The sequence below is a fragment of the Orycteropus afer genome, unplaced genomic scaffold, assembly GCF_000298275.1.
Source record: "Orycteropus afer afer isolate SDZICR_OR568_19922 unplaced genomic scaffold, OryAfe1.0 scaffold00017, whole genome shotgun sequence".
In the NCBI taxonomy this organism is placed as follows: Eukaryota; Metazoa; Chordata; class Mammalia; order Tubulidentata; family Orycteropodidae; genus Orycteropus; species Orycteropus afer.
In genome coordinates, this window is record NW_006921604.1 from 10,788,276 (window position 1) to 10,812,911 (window position 24,636).

General features: G+C 38.4%; 1 protein-coding gene across 1 annotated transcript in view; it reads right to left on the reverse strand.

The window, feature by feature from the left end:
• AFF3 (AF4/FMR2 family member 3) overlaps nucleotides 1–24,636 on the reverse strand; it is a 684,153-nt gene that overhangs the window by 435,909 nt on the left and 223,608 nt on the right. The window contains exon 5 of the mRNA XM_007959474.2: nucleotides 11,812–11,859. Coding sequence (XP_007957665.2) covers nucleotides 11,812–11,859 — 48 coding nt within the window. The remainder of the gene's footprint in view (nucleotides 1–11,811; nucleotides 11,860–24,636) is intronic.

Below are 24,636 nucleotides of genomic sequence, written 5' to 3' on the forward strand. Positions count from 1 at the left end.
AGGGCAGGACTCAAAATGAGAAGAAACAGCTGCAAACATCCATTAATAACTGGAACATGGAATGTACAAAGTTAAGAACCTGGGAAAATTGGAAGTTGGCAAAAATGAAATGGAACTCATAAAGATTGATATCCTAGGCATTAGTGAGCTGAAATGGACCGGTTTTGGCCATTTTGAATCAGGCAACCATATGATCTACTATGATGAGAATGCCAAATTGAAAGGAATGGGGTGGCATTCATTGTCACAAAGAATGCTTCAAGATCTATCCTGAAGTATAATGCTGTCAGTGATAGGATGACATCCATATGCCTACAAGGAAAACCAGTTAATACTACTATTATTCAAATTTACACACCAACCACCAAAGCAAAAGATGAGGAAATTAAAGATTTTTTACCAATTTCTGCAGTCTGAAATTGACCAAACATGCAATCAAGATGTGTTGCTTATCACTAATGACTGGAATGCAAAAGATGGAAACAAAGAAGAATCACCAGTAGTTGGAAAATATGGCCTGGTGATAAAAATAACACTGGAGATTGCATGACAGAATTTTGCAAGACCAATGACTTATTGATTGCAAATACCTTTTTACAACAACATAAATGGCAGCTATACATGTGGACTTCACCAGATGGAGCATACAGGAATCAGATTGACTACATCTGTGGAAAGAGGCAATGGAAAAGCTCATTATCTTCAGCCAAAACAAGGCCAGGAGTTAACTGTGGAATAGATCATCAACTGCTCATATGTAAGTTCAAGTTGAAACTGAAGACAATTAAAACAAGTCCCCAAGAGCCAAAATATGACCTTGATTATACCCCCCCCCCAAATTTAGAGACCATCTAAAGAATAGATTTGATGCATTGAACACCAGTGACCAAAAGACAGAGGAATTGTGAGATGACATCAAGAACATCATCCATGAAGAAAGCAAAAGGTCTTTAAAAAGACAGAAAAGGAAGAAAAGACCAAAATGGATGTGAGAAGAGACTCTGAAACTTGCCCTTGAATGGAGAGCATCTAAGGCAAATGGAAGGAATGACAAGATAAAAGACCTGAAGAGAAGATTTCAAAGAGCAGCTCAAGAAGACCAAGTCAATTATTATAATGAAATGTGCAAAGACGTGGAGTTAGAAAACCAAAAGGGAAGAATAAACTTGGGATTTCTCAAGGTGAAACAACTGAAGAAAAAATTCAAGCTTTGAGTTGCAATACTGAAAGATTCTATGAGCAAACCATTGAATGATGTAAAAGAAACATCAAAAGAAGACGGAAGGAATACACAGAGTCACTGTACCAAAAAGAATTGGTTGATGTTCATCCATTGCAGGAGATGGCATATGATCTAGAACCAATGGTACTGAAGGAAGAATTCAAAGCTGCACAGAAGGAATTGGCAAAGAACAAGGCTCCAGGAATTGATGGAATACCCACTGAGATGTTTCAACAAATGGATGCCATGCTGGAGGCACTCACTCATCTATGCCAAGAAATTTGGAATACAGCTACCTGGCCAACTGACTGGAAGAGATCCATATTTGTACCAATTCCAAAGAAAGGTGATTACACAGAATGTGGAAATTATCAAACAATATCATTAATATCACATGCAGTCAAATCCTGGTGAAAATAATGCAAAAATCATTGCAGAACTATATTGACAGAGAACTTCCAGAAATGCAACCTGAATTCAGAAGAGGACATGGAACAAGGGTTATCATTGCTGATGACACACAGATCTTGGCTGAAAGCAAAAAATGCCAGAATAATGTTTACTTGTGTTTTATTGACTATTCAAAAGCATTTGATTGTGTGGACTATAACAAATTATGGATAACACTGAGAAGAATGGGAATTCCAGAACACTACACTTAATTGTGCCCATGAGGAACTTACACACAGACCAGGAAGCTGTCTCTCATGCAGAACAAGGGGATACTGCATGGTTTAAAATCAAGAAGAGAGTGCGTCAGAGTTGTACCCTTTCACCATACTTATTCAATCTGCATGCTGAGCAAATAATCCTAGAAGCTGGACTATATGAAGATGAGCATAGCATCAGGATTGGAGGAAGACTCATTAACAGCCTGCAATATGCATATGATACAACTTTGCTTGCTGAACGTGAAGATGACTTGAAGCACTTACTGATGAATATTAATGACTAGATAAATGGAGAAAAGATTGAAGTTGTCAAAGATTTCATATTACTTGGTTCGACAATCAACATCAAGGGAAGCAGCAGTCAAGTGATCAGACAACGTATTGCACTGGGCAAATGTGCTTCAAAAGACCTCTTTAAAGTGCTGAAGAGCAAAGATGTCTCCTTGAAGACTAAGGTGTGCCTAACCCACGCCAATGGTATTTTCAATTGCCTCATATGTATTTGAGAGCTGGACAATGAATAAGGGAGACCAAATAAGAGTTGATGCTTTTGAGTTGTGGTGTTGGCAAAGAATACTCAAAGTACCATGGACTACCAAAAGAACTAGCAAATCTGTCCTGGAAGAAGTGCAGCTGGAATGCTCTTTGGAAGTGAGAATGGCCAGACTTTGTCTGACCTACTTTGATCACGTTGTCAGAACGGACTATTCCCTGGAGAAGGGTATCATGTTCGGAAAACTGCAACGATGGGCTCAGGTATAGAAAGACTCATGAGGCTAGCAAAGAACCAGGCAGTGTTTTGTTCTGTTGTACACAGGATCGCTATGAGTCATAGCCAACTCGATAGCACCTAACAACAACAACATGCTTCTAATTAGCACTCTAAAAATTCTTTATTAAATGACTTAAAATATAATAATTCCAGAAATAATTTTCAACTCTCATCTTCTAAACTTTTCAAAGTCTAAGGAATATAAATGTTTATATTATAATTAAGTATAGAAACAAGAAAGAAAAAATAAAATGGCATTGGTTCTATTAAACAAATTTAGCCAAGGACATAAAGCAAGTTGGTTGGTCAATACTAAATAGTAGCCTTTCACTATTGGAGAACATCACTGAAGTGAAACTCAGATTAAAAATAAGTGTCCTTGGGGAATTCACCCATTTGAAAGTATTATCAGATGCTATAACTTGCATTAACATTTTCAACTCTAAACAATAAATAATAATAATAACATGGCAATGGCACACTTCATTCATTGATAAGTTTAAGAATTTGCACCCTTCAATATGATTCAAGTTTAAGCCCTTAGTTTTCTGAAAACAGAAACTTACCAAAACATATAGGAAGAAAAAAATATGCAAAGCTGGAATGAATGGGATATTCATATAGGCAGTGAGTTTGGTTTTTTGGTTAATGTACCACCCCCCAACATACACACAGAGTACCAACAACCTCGGCTTCAGTTCTACTCTTCTTGTTTTGTGTTGCTGGGACTGGACTCTGCAAACCACTTTTAAATGAATTCATGGTACGGGAAGGAGCATATCTAGATTTATTTTCTCCTCTACATTCTTTCTTTAACTCACGTATCCCATAAGCACCTGCTACATGCCTCCTGCATGTCTGGCAGGTAGCTTAAGGTAGTGAGGAGCTCTGGTGGCATAGTGCCTAAGGCATGTGACAGCTGACCAGAAGCTTGGGGGTTCAAAGCCACCAGCCACTCCATGGAAGGAAGACTGGGCAATCTACTTCAGTAAAGATTTACTGCCTCGGAAACTCAAAGGGGGTTGCTATGAGTTGGAATCGACCCTATTGCAGTGAGGTTTTTTTTTTTTTTTTTTTTTTTTTTAGTTATTTTCAGTTATATCATTTCTTAGTCTGTTGATGTTGAAAGGCTAAAAATCCCTAACTTTCGATGTCTTCTGTTGCTCCAGCCTTCAACAGAATACTTAACTTTTAATGTTTTCTGTTGAAGGCTGGAGCAACAATAAACATTAAAAGTTAGGTATTTTTAATGTCTCCATCCTCTAATGCAGAGCTGATCATTTCTAACTATCTTCACAAGAAAGTGTGAAACAGTTTCCTTGACATTGCCAGAAACCCAGCCCAACATGTGATCTGGCTGGCGAACACTTTTCCCTTGCGTCTTTCCTAGTCTTTACCAGCAAGGCTGCAGCTGGAGGCATGCAGCACCATTCGTTTCCATGACATCCAATGACATGCAACTTTTATTACCGCTCTATTTGTGTACCTCTTCCTTTCTTCCAGGCAGCACCTTCACAGTGAAATACTGACAGACATCCATGCAAAGATGTTAACTGAGGTATCAGAACTCACCCTTTTCTGTTAGGGCAGGAAATACATTCTCACAGAGCTTTAGGGACTTGGGCTGCTAACATTCCCTTGGTCTTCTATCCCCATGGTTCTGTAAATGCCTTTGTGATTTCTAATAGTGTGTGTTAGAAGGAGACAGGGAGTGTACAAAGGCAAAGCCATTCATAACAATAGGAGTTTCCAGACCTCCCACGTTTCTTCAGTCATCATCCCAAAGCCTCTAGGCCCAGAAAAGACTTTGAATAAGAGAGAGTTTCTTGCCACATCTCTGTCAGAAACTGAATACCTGGAGAATAATCACATATTCTATAGAGGGTAACCAATGTCCCTGAAATGTCAGAGCTGGCTGCAGGCTTCACCTCACAGGCACTCAGACACCTCTGGCAGGCAGAATGAGCCCATCAAGGCAGGGTTTTCAGTTTCAGCCAGAAGAACTAATAGCTTCTATTAAAAATGTATTTATAAATGAAAAATAATATATAAAAGTGTGGTATTTCTGTCTCTAACAATCTAGATAACCAACTGCAAATAGAAAACAAAAACAAAGGAAAACACTGACCAGTAAAATTTATTTATAAGTGGATAAGACTTACTGTAAGAAGCTCTGGTGGCACAGTGCCCAAGGCACTTGACTGCTAACCAGAATGTTGGTAGTTCAAACCCACCAGCTGCTCTATGGAAGGAAGATGGGGCAATCTACTTCTGTAAAGATTTACCTCCTTGAATACCTAATGGGGGTCACTATGAGTTGGAATTGAGTCGATGGCAGTGAGTTTTTTGTTTTTGTTTTTTAAATTATTATTGTAGGTTTTGCTTGGTGACTTTCTCCCAGCCTACATCAGGTTTACTTTGGTTTTGATCTTATTTTACTACTACAAGTAATGGGATATATTCATAGGCTCTTCTATGGTTATACCTGGATTGCTTTTGCCATCTGTGGGCTTAAGCTTGTCACTACTAAAATTGTTTAAAACAAATGAAACAATTTATGGTGGAAACTGTGTGGGCTGAAAAAGCCTGTCTGGTCTGAAGCACAAGAGATGTGACCTAAGCCCAGCCAATGACCCAAACAGGTCACTTAAAACAAGTCATCTCTTTGTCCTCTATACATGGAGTGTCTAATCTATTCTCGTTTAGGTTACAGAATATGTAGACATTCAAGCACAAGGTTTCTCTTGTCCTACCAGGATCTGAGCATGTGAGAAAGCCATAACAAACTATATTTCATACGACCATGCTCTCAACTCTCTCCTCCTGACAATCTCCCAGCACCACATTTGGAATTCTTGTTGAAAAGGCTACTTATTTTCTGGAAAACTAAGAAAAAAGGACTTCCCTTTCTTTGCTGGAAGACTGCTCAATTATAGTGTCAGGAAACTGGTTTGAGTTTCCAGAATTTAAACAAATACCACTTACTCCCTTCAGATAAGCAGAAATAAAACTCTATGTAAATATTCACTGTAAATATTTCACAGGAAATTAGAATGAAATTAATGATGTAAGATGAAAGCCAAGAAGGTAATGTGTGCAGATAGTACACTGAAACTGTCCCTAAGTTCATCCCTTAAATTCAGTCCAGAATCTCAAACACTGGTCTCTTATTACAAAGGCTCACTCTGTTATGAGTAGCACCCCTCACAACAAACGCCATCTAAAGCTGTCTTGCATAAACCCTGAGCATCTTAGACTCCAGTCCTGCACAACCCCATTAAATTGTAACCAGATTTTATTTGCTGAACAAATGTTAATGCCGCTTTACGTTAATGGATAATGCTACAAAAAGTACATAAGTATTATAGCACTGGAAGCTTTAAGGATGAAATATACTGTAACTTACAAAACTGTCTGTTGCAAACATATGTCAGCCATGAGAGCTCCTAGCTCTTATCACCCATCTTCAAAGCATTCAGTTATAATCTCTCCCTTGGTCAAGTGAATTTTCTAATAACACACAGATTTATTAGGCCCCAAGATTAAAATTCTCCAAGTAAGAATAAAAAAATAATTACACTTTAGAACATAATGCAATATTGAAATGACTTGAAAGCTGTCACCTCAGCAAAAATAAGAGAGGGGAAAAGAAGAAGTTAAGGATGAGGTTGATAACATTAGACATAAAACCTCTATGAGTTCGAGTGCACAAATGCATGAACAGGCACTTCCAAATCATAAACACATTGAAACAGGAAACCTCCCCTTCACAGTAAAATGCCTGAGTGGTTCCATTAATGAGCCAGGGGGAGTTCTTTATTTAATAAGACTGCATTCCGATTACGAGAGCAGGCTCTGGTGCCAGGCTGCATCTGTTAAAATCCCAGCTCTAACACTTACTGTCTGTGTGACCTTGAACAAGTTGGATTTAATGTCTCTGTGCCTCAGTTTCTTCATTTGTGAAATGGGAATGATAACAGTGCCTACCTCCTGGGGACAATTTTGAAGGTTCAATGAATAAACACATACAACGAACTTTGAATAATACCTCACACATAATAATTACTCAATAAACGTTAGCTTTTCATTATTTCGTAGTTGCTACCATATAGAAAATTTATTGCAAATGAAGAGGGAACTGAATGGAAATGCCAGCCTTTCCTCACAAGAGGTCTTTGAACTCACATATGAGTTCTGTCATTTGGATCCTGCCCCATCTGCTTCCCAGAAACAGCTCTTCATAAGGTCACCTGTGACCGTGCTGTTCCAAATCCATTGGATGGTTTTGCTCCTCATCTTTCTTGCCCTCTCAGAAACATATAACACTGTTGACCTTGAAATGGTCTTTCCTTAGAGCCTATGACTTTTCATTTTCATAATTTTCCCTTAATTTCTCTAGCCACTCCCTGTCACTTTCCTTTGCCAGTAGATCCTCCTCTCCCTGACCTTTAAAAAACGTTGGCATTTAGTATCCCATTGCTTCTTGGTCTCTGGTCTCACCCCCAGGCAAATTTACTCATTTCAGTTTTTTTTTAAAACCAATTACAAGTTGATTAGTTTAAAATGTTGGTCTGCATCTCACACCTCTGCTCTGAGCTCCACAGCCATGTAGTTACCCATGCTTTCCATGTTTACTTGAAACTTTCAAAAGCACTTCAAATTCAAAATGTCCAAAAATTGATTTATTATTTTCTGCCCTCCCTCCCAAATTTAGCACCTCCCCAAAAGTCTCCTATCTTGGTGAGGGGACCACCATTCATCTCTCATGTAGGCTCCTATAACAGCCTTCACCCACTCCAGCTCCTCCCATTATTCCCCTCTTTCCATTGCCCTCTCCCCCATTCTTTTTCCACAGCAGCCAAAGTGGTACATTCCAATTGTCAACCTAATCATTCCCTATTCAAAATCCTTCATTAGGCTCCCCAGTGCTTGTAAGATCTTGAATGTGGCTTAGAAGGCACAGCATTAACTGGCTCCTCACTACTTCTCCAGCCTACCCTTTTCTGCCTGTCCTCTAGCCACTGTGGCCTTCACTGTCTTTCTTTCTGAGCCTCCAACAGCCATGTCCTCTGCCTGGAACTCTCACCATTCTTCTCCCTTACCTGGTTGATTCCTATCATCCTCCAAGTACCAGTTCAAATGTCACTTCCTCAGAGAAGCTGTTCTTGACCCCAAAATAAGATATAGGGCATATACCCTACAGTAAGCTCTTATAACATCCTGAGTACTTATATCAACATTATACATTTGTTATTTTAAAAAACTGACTACCTCTTCTATCAGACTGTCAGTTACAACAGGGCAAGAGATAATTTCTGTTTGGCTTACCACTGTACTCCCAATACCTCCCACACAGAAAAGACATTCTAATACTTGTGTTAAATGAACACCTAAGTTTTAGTAATCATTTTAAGGTGTTTTTAATGACCCTCCCCTTTCTCTACAACAAGAGAAAGTCACACTTTCAACACTATGACTGCAAGTACCAAGTTCCTCTGGTGTCCCTGACCACATCAGGTTTCTCTGAGGTAGATATAAGGGGAGATAAAATTAACAAAGAAAATTACATTCCATGAAGACTATACACAGAAAGCTGGCACTAAAATGACCAATACATCATGTCCATGATTTGTAGCAAATGGAATTTGTTTGCAAATCATCCAAATGATAATTATCATCCTTCTTAACAGGATTTTTCAGTCTCATGTATTTATTCATTCAACAAAATTGTGAACTTCTAATTTCCAGTCATTAGGGCCACAGTTTGAGAGGAATACTGACATGTGACAGATATGCAACAAATATAACAAGCTATAACAGAGAAGGAAGGGAGCTCTGATGGCATAATGCCTAAGGCATTTGACTGCTAACCAGAAGACTGGTGGTTCAAATCCACCAGCTACTCCTTGGAAGGAAGAATGGGCAATCTACTTCCCTAGTGATAACGCCTCAGAAACCCAAGGAGGGGTTGCTATGAGTCAATCAAGTCTACAGCAGTGAGTTTGGTTTTTTTGTTTTTTTTTTTTTGTTTTTACCAGAGAAGGAGCTCTATGCTTGTGTTTGAAGCAAAAGCCATGCTTAGGATAAAAGGAAGGTGATCTTGGAGACGAGTGATGTGAGTCAGGCAGGGAATAGCCATAAAATCTCCAGGCAAAGTTAGGAATTCTAGGAGCTCCCCAAGTACCAACTACTATTAATAACACCTTTGGCTGAGAAGTGGGGAGAGGGAATAAAAGGCTCAGTGTGATACTAGTAGCACCACCATGACCACTGCTTCCTCCCAATGTATACTAGCTCCCATCAGGGATTACCTTCTCGAGGAAGAGTAGAGTGTGAAGGGCTCAGTTCTTTTATAATAGCATCCCCACTGCTATCTGGCACTTGGATCAAAACTGTAACTTTGCCTGTGCATCTAAATCATTTATCTCATTGGTCCCTGTTCTCCCTCTTATCCCACGCCTGCCCAACCTGAGTTTTAATTTGAGGTGGGTTGTGACAGTGGACACACCAGAGGTGCAAGGTTATTAGGAGTTATGTAGGAGGTAGGAGTAGGTTGAGGAATTGGAGCCTAATGAGAGGAAACACTGTGACTGCTTAAGTGAAAGTCTGGTACTTCCATAGTCCTCAGAGCCTAGGTTCTCTGGTTTGATGGGAAGAAAACAGAAAGACCAAAAGAACAAACAGCCTCTAAAAGATCATACAGGGCCCAGGGTATCATACTTCAGAGCTCTTTTAAGAAAATCACAGTAATAATAATAAGGCTACAAACTCTTGACACTTGACAGTCAGTTTCACTTTACCTAAATTTTACTTTACTAAATATATTATATCCTTTTGGTGTGGATATCACTCAACCTCTTATTCAAACTTGAAGCTTTCCTTGGAGGAGGAACAGAAAAGTCAAATGACAGATTTTTTCCATATCCTTAAAAGAGCCAAGGAAGGGTAAGATGAGTAGGATTTTTCTAAACATGAAAACCAGAAAGAGGTAGGATGTGTTCTAATATTATCCTTTTGCAGACAAAAAGACCATTATTAATCAAAGGAAGATGGCTTAAAAATGGAATGTTTGGGGCCCTAACATAAAAGAATGTTTAAATTAAAAAAAAAAAAAAAGACTACATTATATAAGCATCTTATATTATCTGTTGTCTAATCTGAAGCAAAACCCTAAAAAAGAGATGATAGATACAAAATAGGAGCTCTGGTAGCATAGTGCCTAAGGTACTTGACTGCTAACCAGAAGGCTGGCGGTTCAAACCCATCAGCCACTCCTTGGAAGGAAGGTTGGGCAATCTACTTCCATAGTGATATTGCCTCAGAAACCCAAGGAGTGGTCGCCATGAGTCAGGTCCGACTTGACCGCACATAACAACAACAACAGATACAGAATACAATACTTATTTAACATATACTTAAATGCCAGAACTGAATCCATCTGCTTTGACAATTATGTTCTAAGTAAACCTTTGCCAGGGGAAAAAAAAAATCATTATGGATTTAACAAATAAAACTTCAATTAATTATTATGATCAACTTGAGAGTTAAAAGATTTATTTAACAAAATAACAAAAAGGAAAAAAATTTTAAAAGATCCTTTGAAAACAGTCTGATTGTTAATGTAAAATTTTAAACCAAGCAATTAGATTACTGTAATTCAGTAGTAATTCAAGAAAAAGTGTATATAGGATGTTGAAAAGTTAGGAACATATTAAAGTTTTTTTTTGTTTCTTCAATCTTTACAGCAAACTGCCATACCATCTGGTCTAATTTGTTTTGGTGTTTTGCCCAGTGTAATGTCAACTTTCTGAGAAATGTAACTTATTAGGAAAATATGAGTGAAGAAGAAATATGAATTGGAGATGATACCCTGATTATAAGTTTGAATGCCAACCTGGCAGAACAGCCCAACCTAACTCAATTTGAGTGTGAAACTGGTTCACAGAAGGAATGCAGGTAAGAAATGCAGGGGATGGTAAGGGCAGGCATACAGAGAGTAACAGGGAACATGTTGTTGTTATGTCCCCTCTAATATGCAAACCAATAGAGACATAAATATTCAGACACTGAGCAGTCTCTCCTTGCCAGAGAAGGGCTTAGAACAAGTTCATTCTGGTTTGACCCCCCCTACTGAGAATTTGCATTTCCACCCCAGATATACTGAATCAGAATGTATACATAAGAATCACGTGGAGATTTTGTTAAAATGTAGATTATGATTCAGTATATCTGGGGTTGTTGTTGTTGTTGTTGTTATGTGCCGTCGAGTCAGCCCTGACTCATAGCGACCCCTCCTTGGGTTTCCGAGGCAGTATCACTACGGAAGTAGGATTGCCCAACCTTCCTTCCGAGGAGTAGAAAGGCAAATTCTCAGCAGGAGGGTGAACCAGAATGAACTGGTTCAAAGCCCTGGGCCAGAGTGCTCCTGATTCTAATTAAGTTTAGGAGAAAAATAAAGCAACCTCTACCTGACTCACAAAGTGCAAATCATTAAAGGATGCTAGGGTGATAAATGGGGATAGCCAAATGTGAACACAGCCATATTTTTCATCTAAATTCTTTTCTTCTGTCTTTCAATTTAATACAATGTCACCTCAGCCTGTGCAAAGACCCCAGGATAGGTTGTGGCTCAAATGGCTGTCTCTGAGATTTCAAAAAGAAGCACTGTTTTGTAAAGTGGCATTTAGGCAACTCAGGTGATTACCCTCTGCAAAGGTAAACATTAAGCAACAAACAATGGTTCATTTTTATAATGTACTGGCATACTTCATTTTATTGCACTTAGCTTTACTGAGTTAGTTCTGCAGATTGGGAGTTGTTTTGTTTTGTTTTGTTTTTTTAAAATATAATTGAAGGTTTGTAGCAACCCTGCGTCTAGCAAGTCTACTGGCTCCATTTTTCTAAGAGCCTATGCTCACTTCATGTCTGTGTCATATGTTGGTAATCCTCACAATATTTCCAACTTTTTCATAATGCAACCACATACTTAACAAACTACAGTATAGTATAAACATAACTTATATGCAGTGGGGAACCAAAAATATTGATGTAACTCATTTTACTGTGGTGGCCTGCAACCGAACCTTCAAATCTCTGAGGTATGCTGCATTCACAATGAGTTAAAAAGTCAAAAAGAAAATCCTTACCCGAATTATTTCTTCAACACAACTGTTGGTTTCTCCAGTTCTACTCTCCTGAAAGCAAAGAAAAAACATTTTAAGCCTGATAGGATAGATTTATGGTTACAAAGAGAATACAGATGAAAACAGGTTAGCTTCCAAGTTAGAGGGAAACAACTTAAGGGAGTTCTAGACTGACAGAATGCTACACTGGGACTTCCTGATAACCTCTTCCCTTAGTGGAATCTGTCACTGCTGGGATAGTCTGGGGAGCTCTGGTGACGTAGTGCCTACGACATTTGACTGCTAACCAGAAGGCTGGCAGTTCAAACCCACCAGCTACTCCTCGGAAGGAGATTGGGCAATCTACTTCTGTAGAGATATTGCCTCAGAAACTCCAGGAGGGGTCACTATGAGTCAGATCTGACTCGATGGATTCAGGTTCCCATTCTGTCTACCATCACAGCCACTGCTACTTCTTACCCCACCACTGATGCACTTTGGACAGGTTAGCCTGAACCCACACACGCCCCAGATGTTCTATTCTGGGTCTTCCCAGCCATACTGACTCTAAGCACAAACCATGGCCTGCAGGTATGAATTCTATCAAAGTGTGGCCACCATGGCCTCTGTTGCAAAAGTAGACCCAGCTTCCCAATCCAGTTTACCCACAGAATATGTACAATGGGCCTGAAGTGGGAAATAGTTGTGATAGCTTAAGTAGAAGCCTGATAGTTCTATACTCTTCAAAGGCTAAGTTCACTGGTTTTGTGGGAAGAAAACAGAAACAAAAAAAAAAAAAAAGAGCGAGCCTCTCACATTTCATACAGTGTCCTGGGTATCATACTTCAGAGCCACCTGCTTTGTTGTCCACACTGCAGTCCACTTCTGTGGGGATGTATAGAGGCACAGAGGTTTGGTGGCTTCAGGTCACACCAGCTCTGGAGAGCATTTTAAGTACCAGAGATGCCATTTAGTTATTGCTTGTTATGTAGACCAGAGCTCAGAAGGTGGTTTTATGGTGCACATAAGTAGTGTTTGCAGGTAGAAGTGTCTACTTCTAGTCTCACAGAGATAACTTTTCCTGGCCCTATAATTCAAGGATGTTGATCACAACTCAGTGTATCATCCCAGAGTGAGACCTTCCTTCACCATCTCTTCTTCAAACCCACATTCCTTTCCTCCTCACAATTCTCCCATAACCAAGAATGCTCCCTGTATCTTTGCCAGTTTTCCTAGTTAATTCCAATTCATCCTTCAGATTACAACTGAAGCATTACTTCCTCAGAACAGTCTTCCTTGGCCTGAGAGTATTTTCACACAGCACCCTTTACTTCTTCACTCACCACAATTATAATTCAGTAATGAACTCTTCAATAATATCTATCTACCCCCTCTAGAGCATTCACTCCTTAACTTCAAGAGTTCTGTGTCTTTCAGGCCTGTGCTTCACCCAAGCATTATATGTGTGTAATATTTGTTAGTGGATTAACATAAAGGGTCAGCAAAAAAGCTGAAAACCCTCAAGATAGATTGACACAGTGGCTGCCACAATGGGCTCAAGGATAGCAAGGATTATGAGGATGGCACAGGATGGGGTAGTGTTTCTTTCTGTTGTACACAGAGTCGATATGAGTCAGAGCTGACTTGATAGCACCCATCAACGTGTGAAAAAATGAATGAGCTCTTTGCCTATAGTTCTCAAGAATGTGAAACCTAGCAGAATCAGGTCTGGGACTTTTGAATAGTAAAAGTCTCAAATAGTAAAAAGCCTTTTAAATAATAAAACCCTGTCTTTCCTCCTTTAGTTTATGCCACTCCTTTCCTAGTAGAACATTGTTTGAGATATTCCGCAAGGTGAAGAAAGATACATGAGACTTGAAAGAGTTTCACACATGATTGAAATTTCCCATACCTAGAAATAAGGATTTTGTCCAAGTATCCCTACTGGAACCCAGAAAATCTACATGACTTGCCAAGGTTGAACAGTAACAGAGCCTAGACCAAAACACAGGACTCCTGATTCTCATTCTGGTATATTTTCTGCCCTAGAAGCTTTCTCCAATCTCAAGGGCTATACTAGAAATACACCCACTCACTCACTCAGCAAACATGAGCTTATCTGTTTGTCAAAGGTATTCCCAGTATTTCTTTTATATAATCTGGGATTTTGTGTATATGTATAAATAAAATCCATATAACATAAAATTTACTATTTTAAAGTATCCAGTTTAGTGACATTAAGTACATGCACAATGTTATGCAAACATCACCACTATTTAGTTGCAGAAATCTTTCATCATCTCAAGTGGAAATCGTATACCCATCAGGCAGTCACTCCCCATTTTTCCCTCGTCTTAACCTTTGGCCACCATTAATCTACTTTCTGTCTCTATGGATTTGCCTATTCTAGACATAAATGAAATCATACAGTACATGGTCATTTGTGTCTGGCCTCTTTCACTTAGCATAATGTTTCCATGTTGTAGAATGTATCTGCATGCCATCCCTTTACATGGCTAACTAGTATTTCCCTGTGTGGATATACCACCTTTTGTGGTATTTATCAGTTGCGAGACATTTGGGTGGCTTCCACCTTTGGCTATTGTGATAGTGCTCCCATGAAGTGTAAAAATTTTTGTTTGAACACTTGTTTTCAATTCTTTTGGTGATATATGTACAAGTAGAATTGCTGCGTTATATATGGTAATTGTGTTTAACTCATTGAGGAACTTTCAAATGGTTTTCCATAGCAGCTGAACATTTTACATTCTCATCAGTAATATATGAAGGTTCTAATTTCTCCACATCTGCATTAACTTGTTATTATCTGTATTGTTATTATGGCCATTCTGTGAGTGTGATGTGGTATAATATTGTGATTTAAGGCATTTGACTGCTAACCAGAAGGCTGGCAGTTCAAACCTACCATCCACTCCTCGGAAGATTGGGCAATCTACTTCCATAGAGATACCACCTCGGAAACCCAAGGAGGGGGTCACTATGAGTCAGATCTAACTCGACAGCAGAGAGTTTGGTTTGTTTTTTAATAACTAATGGGGAGCTCTGGTGGCACAGTATCTAAGCCATTTGACTGCTAACCAGAAGGCTGGTGATTCAAACCCACCAGCCACTCCTTGGAAGGAAGGTTGGACCATCTACCTCCATAGTGATACCACCTTGGAAACCTAAGGAGGGGTTGCTATGAGTTGGATCCAACTCGACTGCAGTGAGTTTTTTTTAGTAATGACTAATGACGTGAGCATCTTTTCATGTGCTTGTTGGCTGTTTGTATATCTTGTTTGGAGAAGTGTCTATTCAAATCCTTTGCCCATTTTTAAATTGGTTTGTTTACCTTTTAGTTAGAGAAGTGTAAGAGTTCTTGACATATTCTGCATACTAGACCCTTATCAGACATACATAGTTTGAGAATATTGTCTTCCATTTTGTGGGTTATCTTTTCACTTTCTTAATAGTGTCCTTTTATGGACAAATTTTTTAAATTTTTATAATGTCCAACTTATCTATTATTTCTTCTGTTGCTTGTGCTTTTGGTATAGTATCTAATAAGCTACTGCCAAATTCAATATCATGAAGATTTACTCTTATGTTTTCTTCCCAAAATTTTTTACTTTCAACTCTTATATTTAGGTCTTTGATCCAATAGTTTGGAAACTTTTAAGTGAAGATTGTTATCAACTATTTGATAAGTTATAATTAAAATAAGGACATTATCTTTGTGTAAATTATCCCATTCTAGTCTGATTATTAAAAGATCAATAACAAAAAAATAAGGCATGGCCAGTGTTATTAATAGTACATGAACACAACATGCATGTTTATCCTTATAAATCAAGAAGAAGAGTGTTAAAAGTTAGGATCAGGAGACAGAAATGCTTCTATTAATATTTCATTACCCTGCCCCACTTCCCCCCCTTCACCCATATACTTATCCCTTCTCCTGTTCTTCTAGAACAGTTTCTAGTTTGGCAACATACAAATTATTAAGCCCTCACTCTCATTCCCAATGCCTTAGTCCAGGATTGCTCTGGAAACTTCACCACGCTAACGTTCCAATTCAACTAGATCAGAAAGCTCTTCTGGAACCTACCCCAAATCTGTTCCCTTTCCAGGGCAGCCTGAGGCAACCATCACAGTGGCTATATAACAAAATCTTGGTCAGTCCATGGTTTGATGGTCCCTTGGAATGATCTCCTTCAGTATTCAGTGGAATACATGATTTCAACTGGAAAACCATCTTCAAAACCACAACCATTTTGCTTACCCTTTTTCCAAGTCCCAATCCATTTCTAGTGTGTAACATGTTGGCAGAGCAAGTGCTAAATTCCCAACGTATTTTCTATTCTCCATCTTTAAAAAAATAAATTAAGAAAAACTTGACCTTATGTTTTCACGGTGGAATTACCCAGGTAAAGCAACATACTAAAAAGATTGTTCGAATTACTCACTGGAGTTTGATTCTTAAAGCTAAGTTCTTCTTAATGCTGCATTTTCATTTCATTTGAAGTGATTTATATAAATAGATTCTCTTTATGACTACTTCCTCCTATAATCCTATAAATTTCTAATACCCTATTCTGATACAGGGATGCACTGAAAGAGAAAGGAAGGATAGATTCTGTTAAATACTTCCCTTGTCAGTGGAGATAGGGAATGTAGGATTACTTCACTGGGTCATTTTGATGGTAGCTCCAAGCATGATTCTTGAGGTCAGGACACATACTAGACCATTGGCTACTATGAAGACCCCTTGTAAAGCTGATGAGATTCTAGAAATGAGGCCAAGATAAAGGATTCCCAATAATAGGCTCACAAAGTTCTGGCCTTATACTATAGCACAAATAGTCTTTGGTAGAGAAAAATTGGGGTCTGCTCTGGAACATTTCTGCCTCCTGGGGACCCAAGAGGAGTACCACATTGATTTGAATCTCCAAGACCCCATGTGGATGGTAGTGGACCCATGAGACATGGTATCTTAGACTATTTGAATTGGAAGGGAATTTGGAGATTATCTCAGGTCAACTCAATGACTTTTACAGATAGAGAAATCGGGCCCATGGAGGTGAAAAGCTTTGTTCAAACACACTCTAGCAGCAAAAGGCAGTTCAGAACTCACACATCTCCTCAATACCAGTTCAGGGAAATTCCTACTATCTCACGCTGTCTATCTATACTCAGTGCTATTTCCCTAAATTCAATCCTTAAAATGGCTCAGGCTGAAGTGACTTTAATGCTTAAATAAGAAAAATAAATGAATTCAGATAATATCTATATAAATTCCCTCCTTCATTTCTATGTTGCAAATCAGCTAACACTTAATCACTCTCTCTCTCACTCACTAACATCACATGTGCAGACCAAAGGGGGAAGAGTTGGGAGAAGAAGTGGAGAGAATCGGTCAAAAGTACGATCCTCTGGGACATTAACAAGTAAGAAACAGGATTGGTGTCCTCAAACACTAGAGGAAGGCATGCCACCTCAAGTTTCCAAATACACAAAAGGGGGTGGATGGGGAGGTAGGGTGCTGAGGTCAGCAGTGATTCAGTGGCAGGTTTAACTCGTGGCCAATGCACCTCATGTGCAGCTACTACCTATCTGTCAGCAGAGGTTTGCATGTTGCTATGAGCATGAATAAGCTTCAGCAGAGCTTCCAATCTAAGATGAACTAAGAAGGAAGGCCTGGTAACCTGCTTCCAAAAATCACCAGTGAAAACCCCCTGTATCATACATCAATCACGGGGATGGCATAGGACATGCAGTGTTTGGTGCCATTGTTCCACTGAATCAACATAAATCAGGGGCCAACCTAGAGGCAGGAAACACTAACAACAAAGTAGGAAGTATTGTGGGGACTTGAGAGTCTTTCACCTTCTTGAGCTCTTTCTCAAATCTAGTTTCAGCTGCAGTTGTATATGTGCTGATTATATTTACAGTTTTAAAACCTCTGATGTTTATGAACAAGATTAAAACATGCATGTAATTTACAACTCCAAATTTGTGTTTGTATTTTCCACAATAAAGTTACTGGTTTCCTTGGAAAGGTACCCACTGAGAAGGAGGGCTGCACGATATAAATTTTAATTACTCTTTATTTTTTGAGGGTTTGTAGCTGTTGTTTCATGCTGAGTTGCTGAGCTGTTGCTCCGTATTTACTCGACTTTGATGAACCCACCTCATTTTCCTATCATTACATTTTGAAATCTGTCATAACAGTCTCACCTCATTGAACCTCTAACTAAATTTCAATTAAAAGCTAGCAACCCCAGTTGATTCTGCCTCTCTACACTGCCTTGCCTATCATTGTCTCTTCTCACGTAACAGCTTTCCCAAATCCTACCACTTAAATACACACACCACACACGCGGCCAGGGAAAGGAACTAGTGGAGAAGTACAGCTCAAGGACTAGCCAGCAGCATCCTAACACTGAAAGCAGAAGTCTCTAATTACCATGCCAAGCACAGAGCAGTGAAAGCAGCAAGGCTTAGGGAAAAAAGTCTCTGTCAAATCAGTGGGAAATGGCATCTCACAGCAGAGGAAAAGCAGCAGCTACACACGTTCTATTTTTCAAAAATAGCTTAACTCTTTACACACACTCAAGGCAGAACTTTTATTCTCAAAGTCACCATGCTTTTCTTTGTTTGCAAGCGGTCAAAAGGTCCACAAGCATTTTAAATTGTTTTTCACATAGACACTTTAATACTTCTATGTTGTTGCGTTGTTGTTGTTAGGTGCTATCGAGTGGATTCTGACTCATAGTGACCCCATGTGATTGAACAGAACTGTCCCATAGGGTTTCCTTGGCTGCAATCTTTACAAGAGCTGATTGTCAGATCTTTCTTTTGTGGAGCCACTAGGTGAGTTTGAACTACCAACACTTTCATTAGCAGCCAAGAGCTTAACTACTGCACCACCAAGGCTCCTAAAATATTCCCATTGTTGTTGTTGTTGTTGTTTTGCCATCGAGTCGGCCCCAACTCATAGCGACCCCTCCTTGGGTTTCCGAGGCAGTATCACTACGGAAGTAGGATAGCCCAACCTTCCTTCCAAGGAGTGGCTGGTGGGTTTGAACCACCAGCCTTCTGGTGAACAGTCAAGTGCCTTAGGCACTATGCTACCAGAGTTCCTAAATATTCCCATTAGAGGTATATAAAAAGAAATCATACTATTCTTGATTTGAGAGCTCTGGCGGTGTAGTGTCTAAGGCATTTGACTGCTAACCAGAAGGATGGCGGTTCAAACCCACCAGCAGCTCCTCAGAAGGAAGGTTGGGCAATCTACTTCTGTAGTGATACTGCCTCAGAAACCCAAGGAGGGGTCACTATAAGTCGGATTCGACTCAACGGCAGTGAGTTTGGTGTAGTTTAGTATTCTTGATTTACAGGAAAGGTGATACACAAAGAAATTAGGTGTGACATTCAGAACCACAAATGCAGATCCTCAGATTACGGATCTAAGCTCAAATTCAGGGAATATCATAATTCTATGTGTAGTCTCATTCCCTACTACTGTGTTCCCCAGCATCTCCTTGGAAGGCAGGGATACCTTATGGACAAGGAGGTACATAGCCAGTTTTGTCTCAAATTCTGCCTTACATCTAACCTAACACCTCCCTTTCCAAGGGTCACACTCTGCTCCTGATCACCCAAGGTGGACACCCAGCATCAATTCTGACCAACCCCCTCCTCATCCCTTGAATCTGCTCAGCCTGTGAGTTCACCTTTTGCTGTGCTCATATCCACTACTTCTTTTCTGCTCCTACTGTCACCAATATCATCCAGGCATTTTTACATTGCGAGGAAAAACAAGCAAAAAGAATTTTTAAAAAGGATAAGTAAAGGTCTATTACAAAAGGGCATAGAGAATGCAGTTAGTGGCAATATCAATATCAAGTAAGAGATAATTCATTATAAGAATATCAAATTAATTGGAGAGTACAATACACAATGAGGAGAGGGATAAGGTATTACTAGAGCATCAACTACCACACACTAGGTGTGGTAGTTAAGGTTGTATGTCTATTTGGCTGGGCCTTGAGTTGAGTGGCTAGGCAGCTGGATGTAGTTATTTTTCTTATGGTGAGATTGGTAATTAACTCCATAGGGCAATGGTAGAATCTACTGGAGCAGCTGAGTAGCTGCTTTAGGGATGTGGGCTGCTTCCAGTATTTAAGAAACAACTCTGAGGAAGGTCTCTAGCTGATGGCATTCTTGAACCCTGCATGTAGCTGAGTCATTGTTCAGCAGCCTGCCATGTTGCCCTGCCAATCTCGGGATTTTTTAATGGACTTGAATTAATGGCCTGCCATGTGGTTTGGTAATATCGGGACTATGACTTTTCACTTGTTGACCTTGGGTTTGTCAGCCTCAGCAGCCAGCAGATGCCTGAGTGAAGAGGTGCCTCTAGCTTCAGGGCTAGGAGCAAGAGGCAGAGCTGAAGCCCAAGGTTAAGGGGCTTTCAACCAACCCCTAGAGCCTGGCACCTGGAACTCGGACTTCTAGCCTCCAACATTGTAAGAGAACTCCTGTTTTTTCAAGCCATCCCATTTGCGGTATATTCTTGTCGGAGAAGCACTAGGTAACCAAAACATTAGGAAAAAGAAAATTAGAATTATTATGGTTATAAGTCTTTAATCCACCATATTTTTCCTAAGTAATGAGATTTACACACACACACACATACACACAAAGGAGACAAAGATTTTGAATAATAAAATTAAATAAAGCTCAATTAATAGATATACTGAACTTAGAATGCTATGAGAAAATTCCTACTTTTCAGTACGGATAGTTACTGAAGTGGTCATACACTGGGTGACAAGAAAACTTCAAAAAAATGCCAAAGTAGCCATATAGCCTAGACTCTTTAACCACAAAGTATCCAAAGCTATGAAACTATGAATTAAACATAGTGTAGAACACAAAACTCCTTAGAAATTTTGGAATAAAGCAAAACCACATGCTTATAAATTACTCTTTATATTTACAAAAAATATATAATTAAAATATTGCCAAACAAAATTATGAGATGCCTTCAAAGATCTTCTCAGAGGCATAAATGTTTTCTTAGAGGCAAAAATAAATGTTATTATTTTTCAAGTACACTTTATGTGCTAAGAAATTCATTAAAAACAGAAAATATGAAAGAAGGCAAAAGAAAGAAGCAATGTTGTTGTTGTTATGTGCCGTTGAGTCAGACTTGACTCATAGCAACCTCTCCTTGGGTTTCCAAGGTGGTATCACTACAGAAATAGATTGCCCAACCTTCCTTCCGAGGAGTGGCTGGTGAGTTAGAACCGTCAGCCTTCTGGTTAGCAGTCAAGGACCTTAGGCTGTACGCTACCAGAGCTCCCAAGGAAAAAAGGAATAAGGAAGGATAAATTAAATATTTATAGACCATGAAGAAAACTCAACTAAACATAATTTGAGATAAAGACGACATAAAATAACTTATATGAAAGTGATTATAAGATGATAGCAAAGTTGCTATTAAAATACTATACTATACTAATAAAATATCTTGATGAAGTTGGTAATTTTCTGAAATACAAGTGAGTAAAAATATAAGGAAAAGTGAGACCAAACCTGTACTCCTGAGAACGCAAATAAAACAGATCAAAGAATTATCTTCAAATAAGGCTTCAGGTCAGATAGTTCTAGAGTGAAGTATTTCAAACTTTCCAGGACAGCTTAATTCCCATATTATATTTTCTATTCTAGCGTAAAAATTAATGGAAACCTATGCAATTTATTTTACTGAATTACAAGTAGTCCCCAACTTATGAGGTATTCGAGTTACTGCCAACCATCCTTTTTTCTGGGTACATCTTATCATTAGTAATATTCACTATACACAAGGTTTCAGTGCACAATTTGTTGAGGCTGTCATTCTCATATTTATGTTTCCAACCCCAAAGACATATAAAGATCAGATTTATAAGAATACTGATAAAAGAGGTAACAATAATGGAAAAAAAAAAAAAAAAGAGCAATTCAATTTAATGTCAGAACTGACACGATGAGGTAGTTACTGGAATGGAATCTCGTCATAAGTCAGGGACTAAGCATAATCTCAATTCTGAAACATAATAAATGATAACAGATCAATCTCCTTTATGAAGATAAGTTTAAAATCCTCAATAAAATATTAGCAAATAAAATATCACCAGAACGAGTGGGATTTTCTTCTGGAATGCAAAATATAGTTTAATATTTAATAATAGGGCCCATTTTAAGTATTCCACTAGGGTTAATTTAAAAACTGTGATCAACTTACAGATTTTTGATCATATACCTAGAAAATTCCAGAAGACTCACCTACTATCTGGATTAAAAACAGAGGGTGGATATAAACTAAACAGTTAAAGTTTAATAGCTCTTCTTTGTAGCAGCAATTAAAAAAAAAAAAAAAACAAACTGAAATATGATGAAAAGAAACACAATATCAAGTAAAAATAAATGAGGAATAATTTTAACAAGAAATGCTTAAGACTGAAAGATGGAAAAAAAAAATCCTCAGAATTCTACTAAAAGGCACAAAAAGTAATGATGTGGCTAGACTTCTCAAATACCTTCCAATGCTAATATTACATAACACAAAGCCAAATAAATATATAGAGAGGAACAAACCATTATTTTAATGTGATTGTACTGTATTAACATATACTATAATAATTTGAATTGAAAAGCACAAGTTGAGAAAAAATGTTGATGGGTACCATTTACCTGTATTAGATTTTTAAAGTCTTTACAATAGATACAATTTCTCTCATTTATGTGTTTTATGAACAGTTCCTAGGAGAGTACTTGGTACAATATATTAGGCACTTGATGTTTATTGAATGAATGAATAAATAAATGAGCAAAATACTAAAAGACTTTATAAGCAATCAGGCTGGTCATCTAATTACAAAGGAATATCTTTGCTTTACCTAAAAAACAAAAAAAAAAAAAACATCTAAGCAGAGTTACCTTAAGGGCAAGTTCTAGAACATCAAAATTAATTTACTTAATTAAAATTAACTTATACACACTGGTACAGAAACCATTAGGTAGTTTTTTGTCATCTCCATTCCTACCTTGGAACCTGTAAATTAAAGAATAAGTAAAACCAAAAAAAAAAAACTCACTACCGTTGAGTTGGATCTGACTCATAGCGACCCTTCCTTGGGTTTCCAAGGTGCTATCTCTATGGAAATAGATTGCCCATTCCAAGGAGTGGCTGGTGGGTTTGAACCGCCAGCCTTCTAGTTAGCAGTCAAATGCCTTAGACACTATGCCACCAGAGCTCCCAGAGAACAAGTGGTCACTTTCTATCAACATGCAGTATTACTAAAGAGTTAAATTCCATTTTATATCAGATTCTTAGAGGATAAAATCTTTCAATTATGATGATTATTTTTATAACAAAAATAGTGATCTCAATCAGAACTTAAAAGGGCATTTTTCTTCAGAAACTTAAGTAGTCTATCAGTGCAATGACCTTGTCAAAAACCTACTGATGGCATAAAGAGATTAGAAGCAAAGACAGTGGTTTTACGTCCTGATCACTAATTGATATTGAGTGCTTCTCCCCTGGGTCATGTCTCAATAAAGTGCCCCCGTACTGTGTGCTGGGGTCATCTCTCACACCGTTCTGTCAATGCTGGATAATGAAATGTAACCACATAGCAGCGATAATGAACATGTGCTTCCCACTTGTAATCTGACAATGACAAGAACACTGCAAGACCTCCAAGTTCTCTCATCCAAACTGTGCAGACATTGCTTTTTGGCAAGTGGGTGATCATGTGACCTCAAGCAGGAGTAATGATGCTCATGTTATTTAACCCTCACATGACAAGTAAATGTGACTGATGCTTCTAAAACGTATCATTTCCTCTTTAATACTTTCCTGAGTCTCACCCACCCCACTTCAATCTATTTCTGGTATGTTACTTATAGGGAGAAAGCTTGTATTAGGATGCCACCTGTAACATATCCTTTTTTCCCTAAATGATGGAGAGGAATATATTGGAAAACTTCATTTGATTACCATTTACAAACAGGAACAAGGTTTTCTCTTAGACTTCATGGAAGCCTGGGCACAGAAGCTTCCAAAAATGAAGAGAGTAATTTAATGTAGCTGAAGAAATTAACCAACTAAAGAGGTTTAGAACATCCGTAATTTGTAAGGTAGATAATCAATTTGCTTTTAATCATGAAAGGAAATGAAAAAGTGATGTTATATAATTTGTCAGTATTCTATTTGGCACATTCTATTAATACTACTTAAGCAGTTTGCTAAAAGAAATAAAAGGCAGACTCACAGCCCTTTACGTGTCAGGCTCTTCAAGGATCTTTTATCTCCATTGTCATCGGACCTTCCCAACAGGAACTCAGGTTTGTCCAACCCCAGATCAGAGCTTATTTTGTGTACCCAAGAGCAACTGTTCCTAGGTATACTTTCTAAGGAGATATACTATAAATACATGCTGAATAGATAAATCCAGCTGCAATCAGCTGGAGGAGACAGGTTACCTGGGAGATGGGAATAGATGGAATATGAAATTATGGGTGAGAAACTGGTACATATGTTTCTTGGCTTGTGAGAAATTTTAAGCCTCCGAATTTTATATATTTAAGGAAGTCTATCTACAAACCATATTTAAAGTGATTCTCTTTCCCTCTGTTTATTATAATTATTTCTAGTGAACATTCACAACATTTTTATTCTTGACTCTGTCAGCAACTTTATCATTAGTCTTAGAAAATATTTGCAAAATATTGAAAGAAGAGCTGTTATAGTGGTAATGGACTTTATCTTCTTCCTTCCATTCCTATAAAATGCCCATT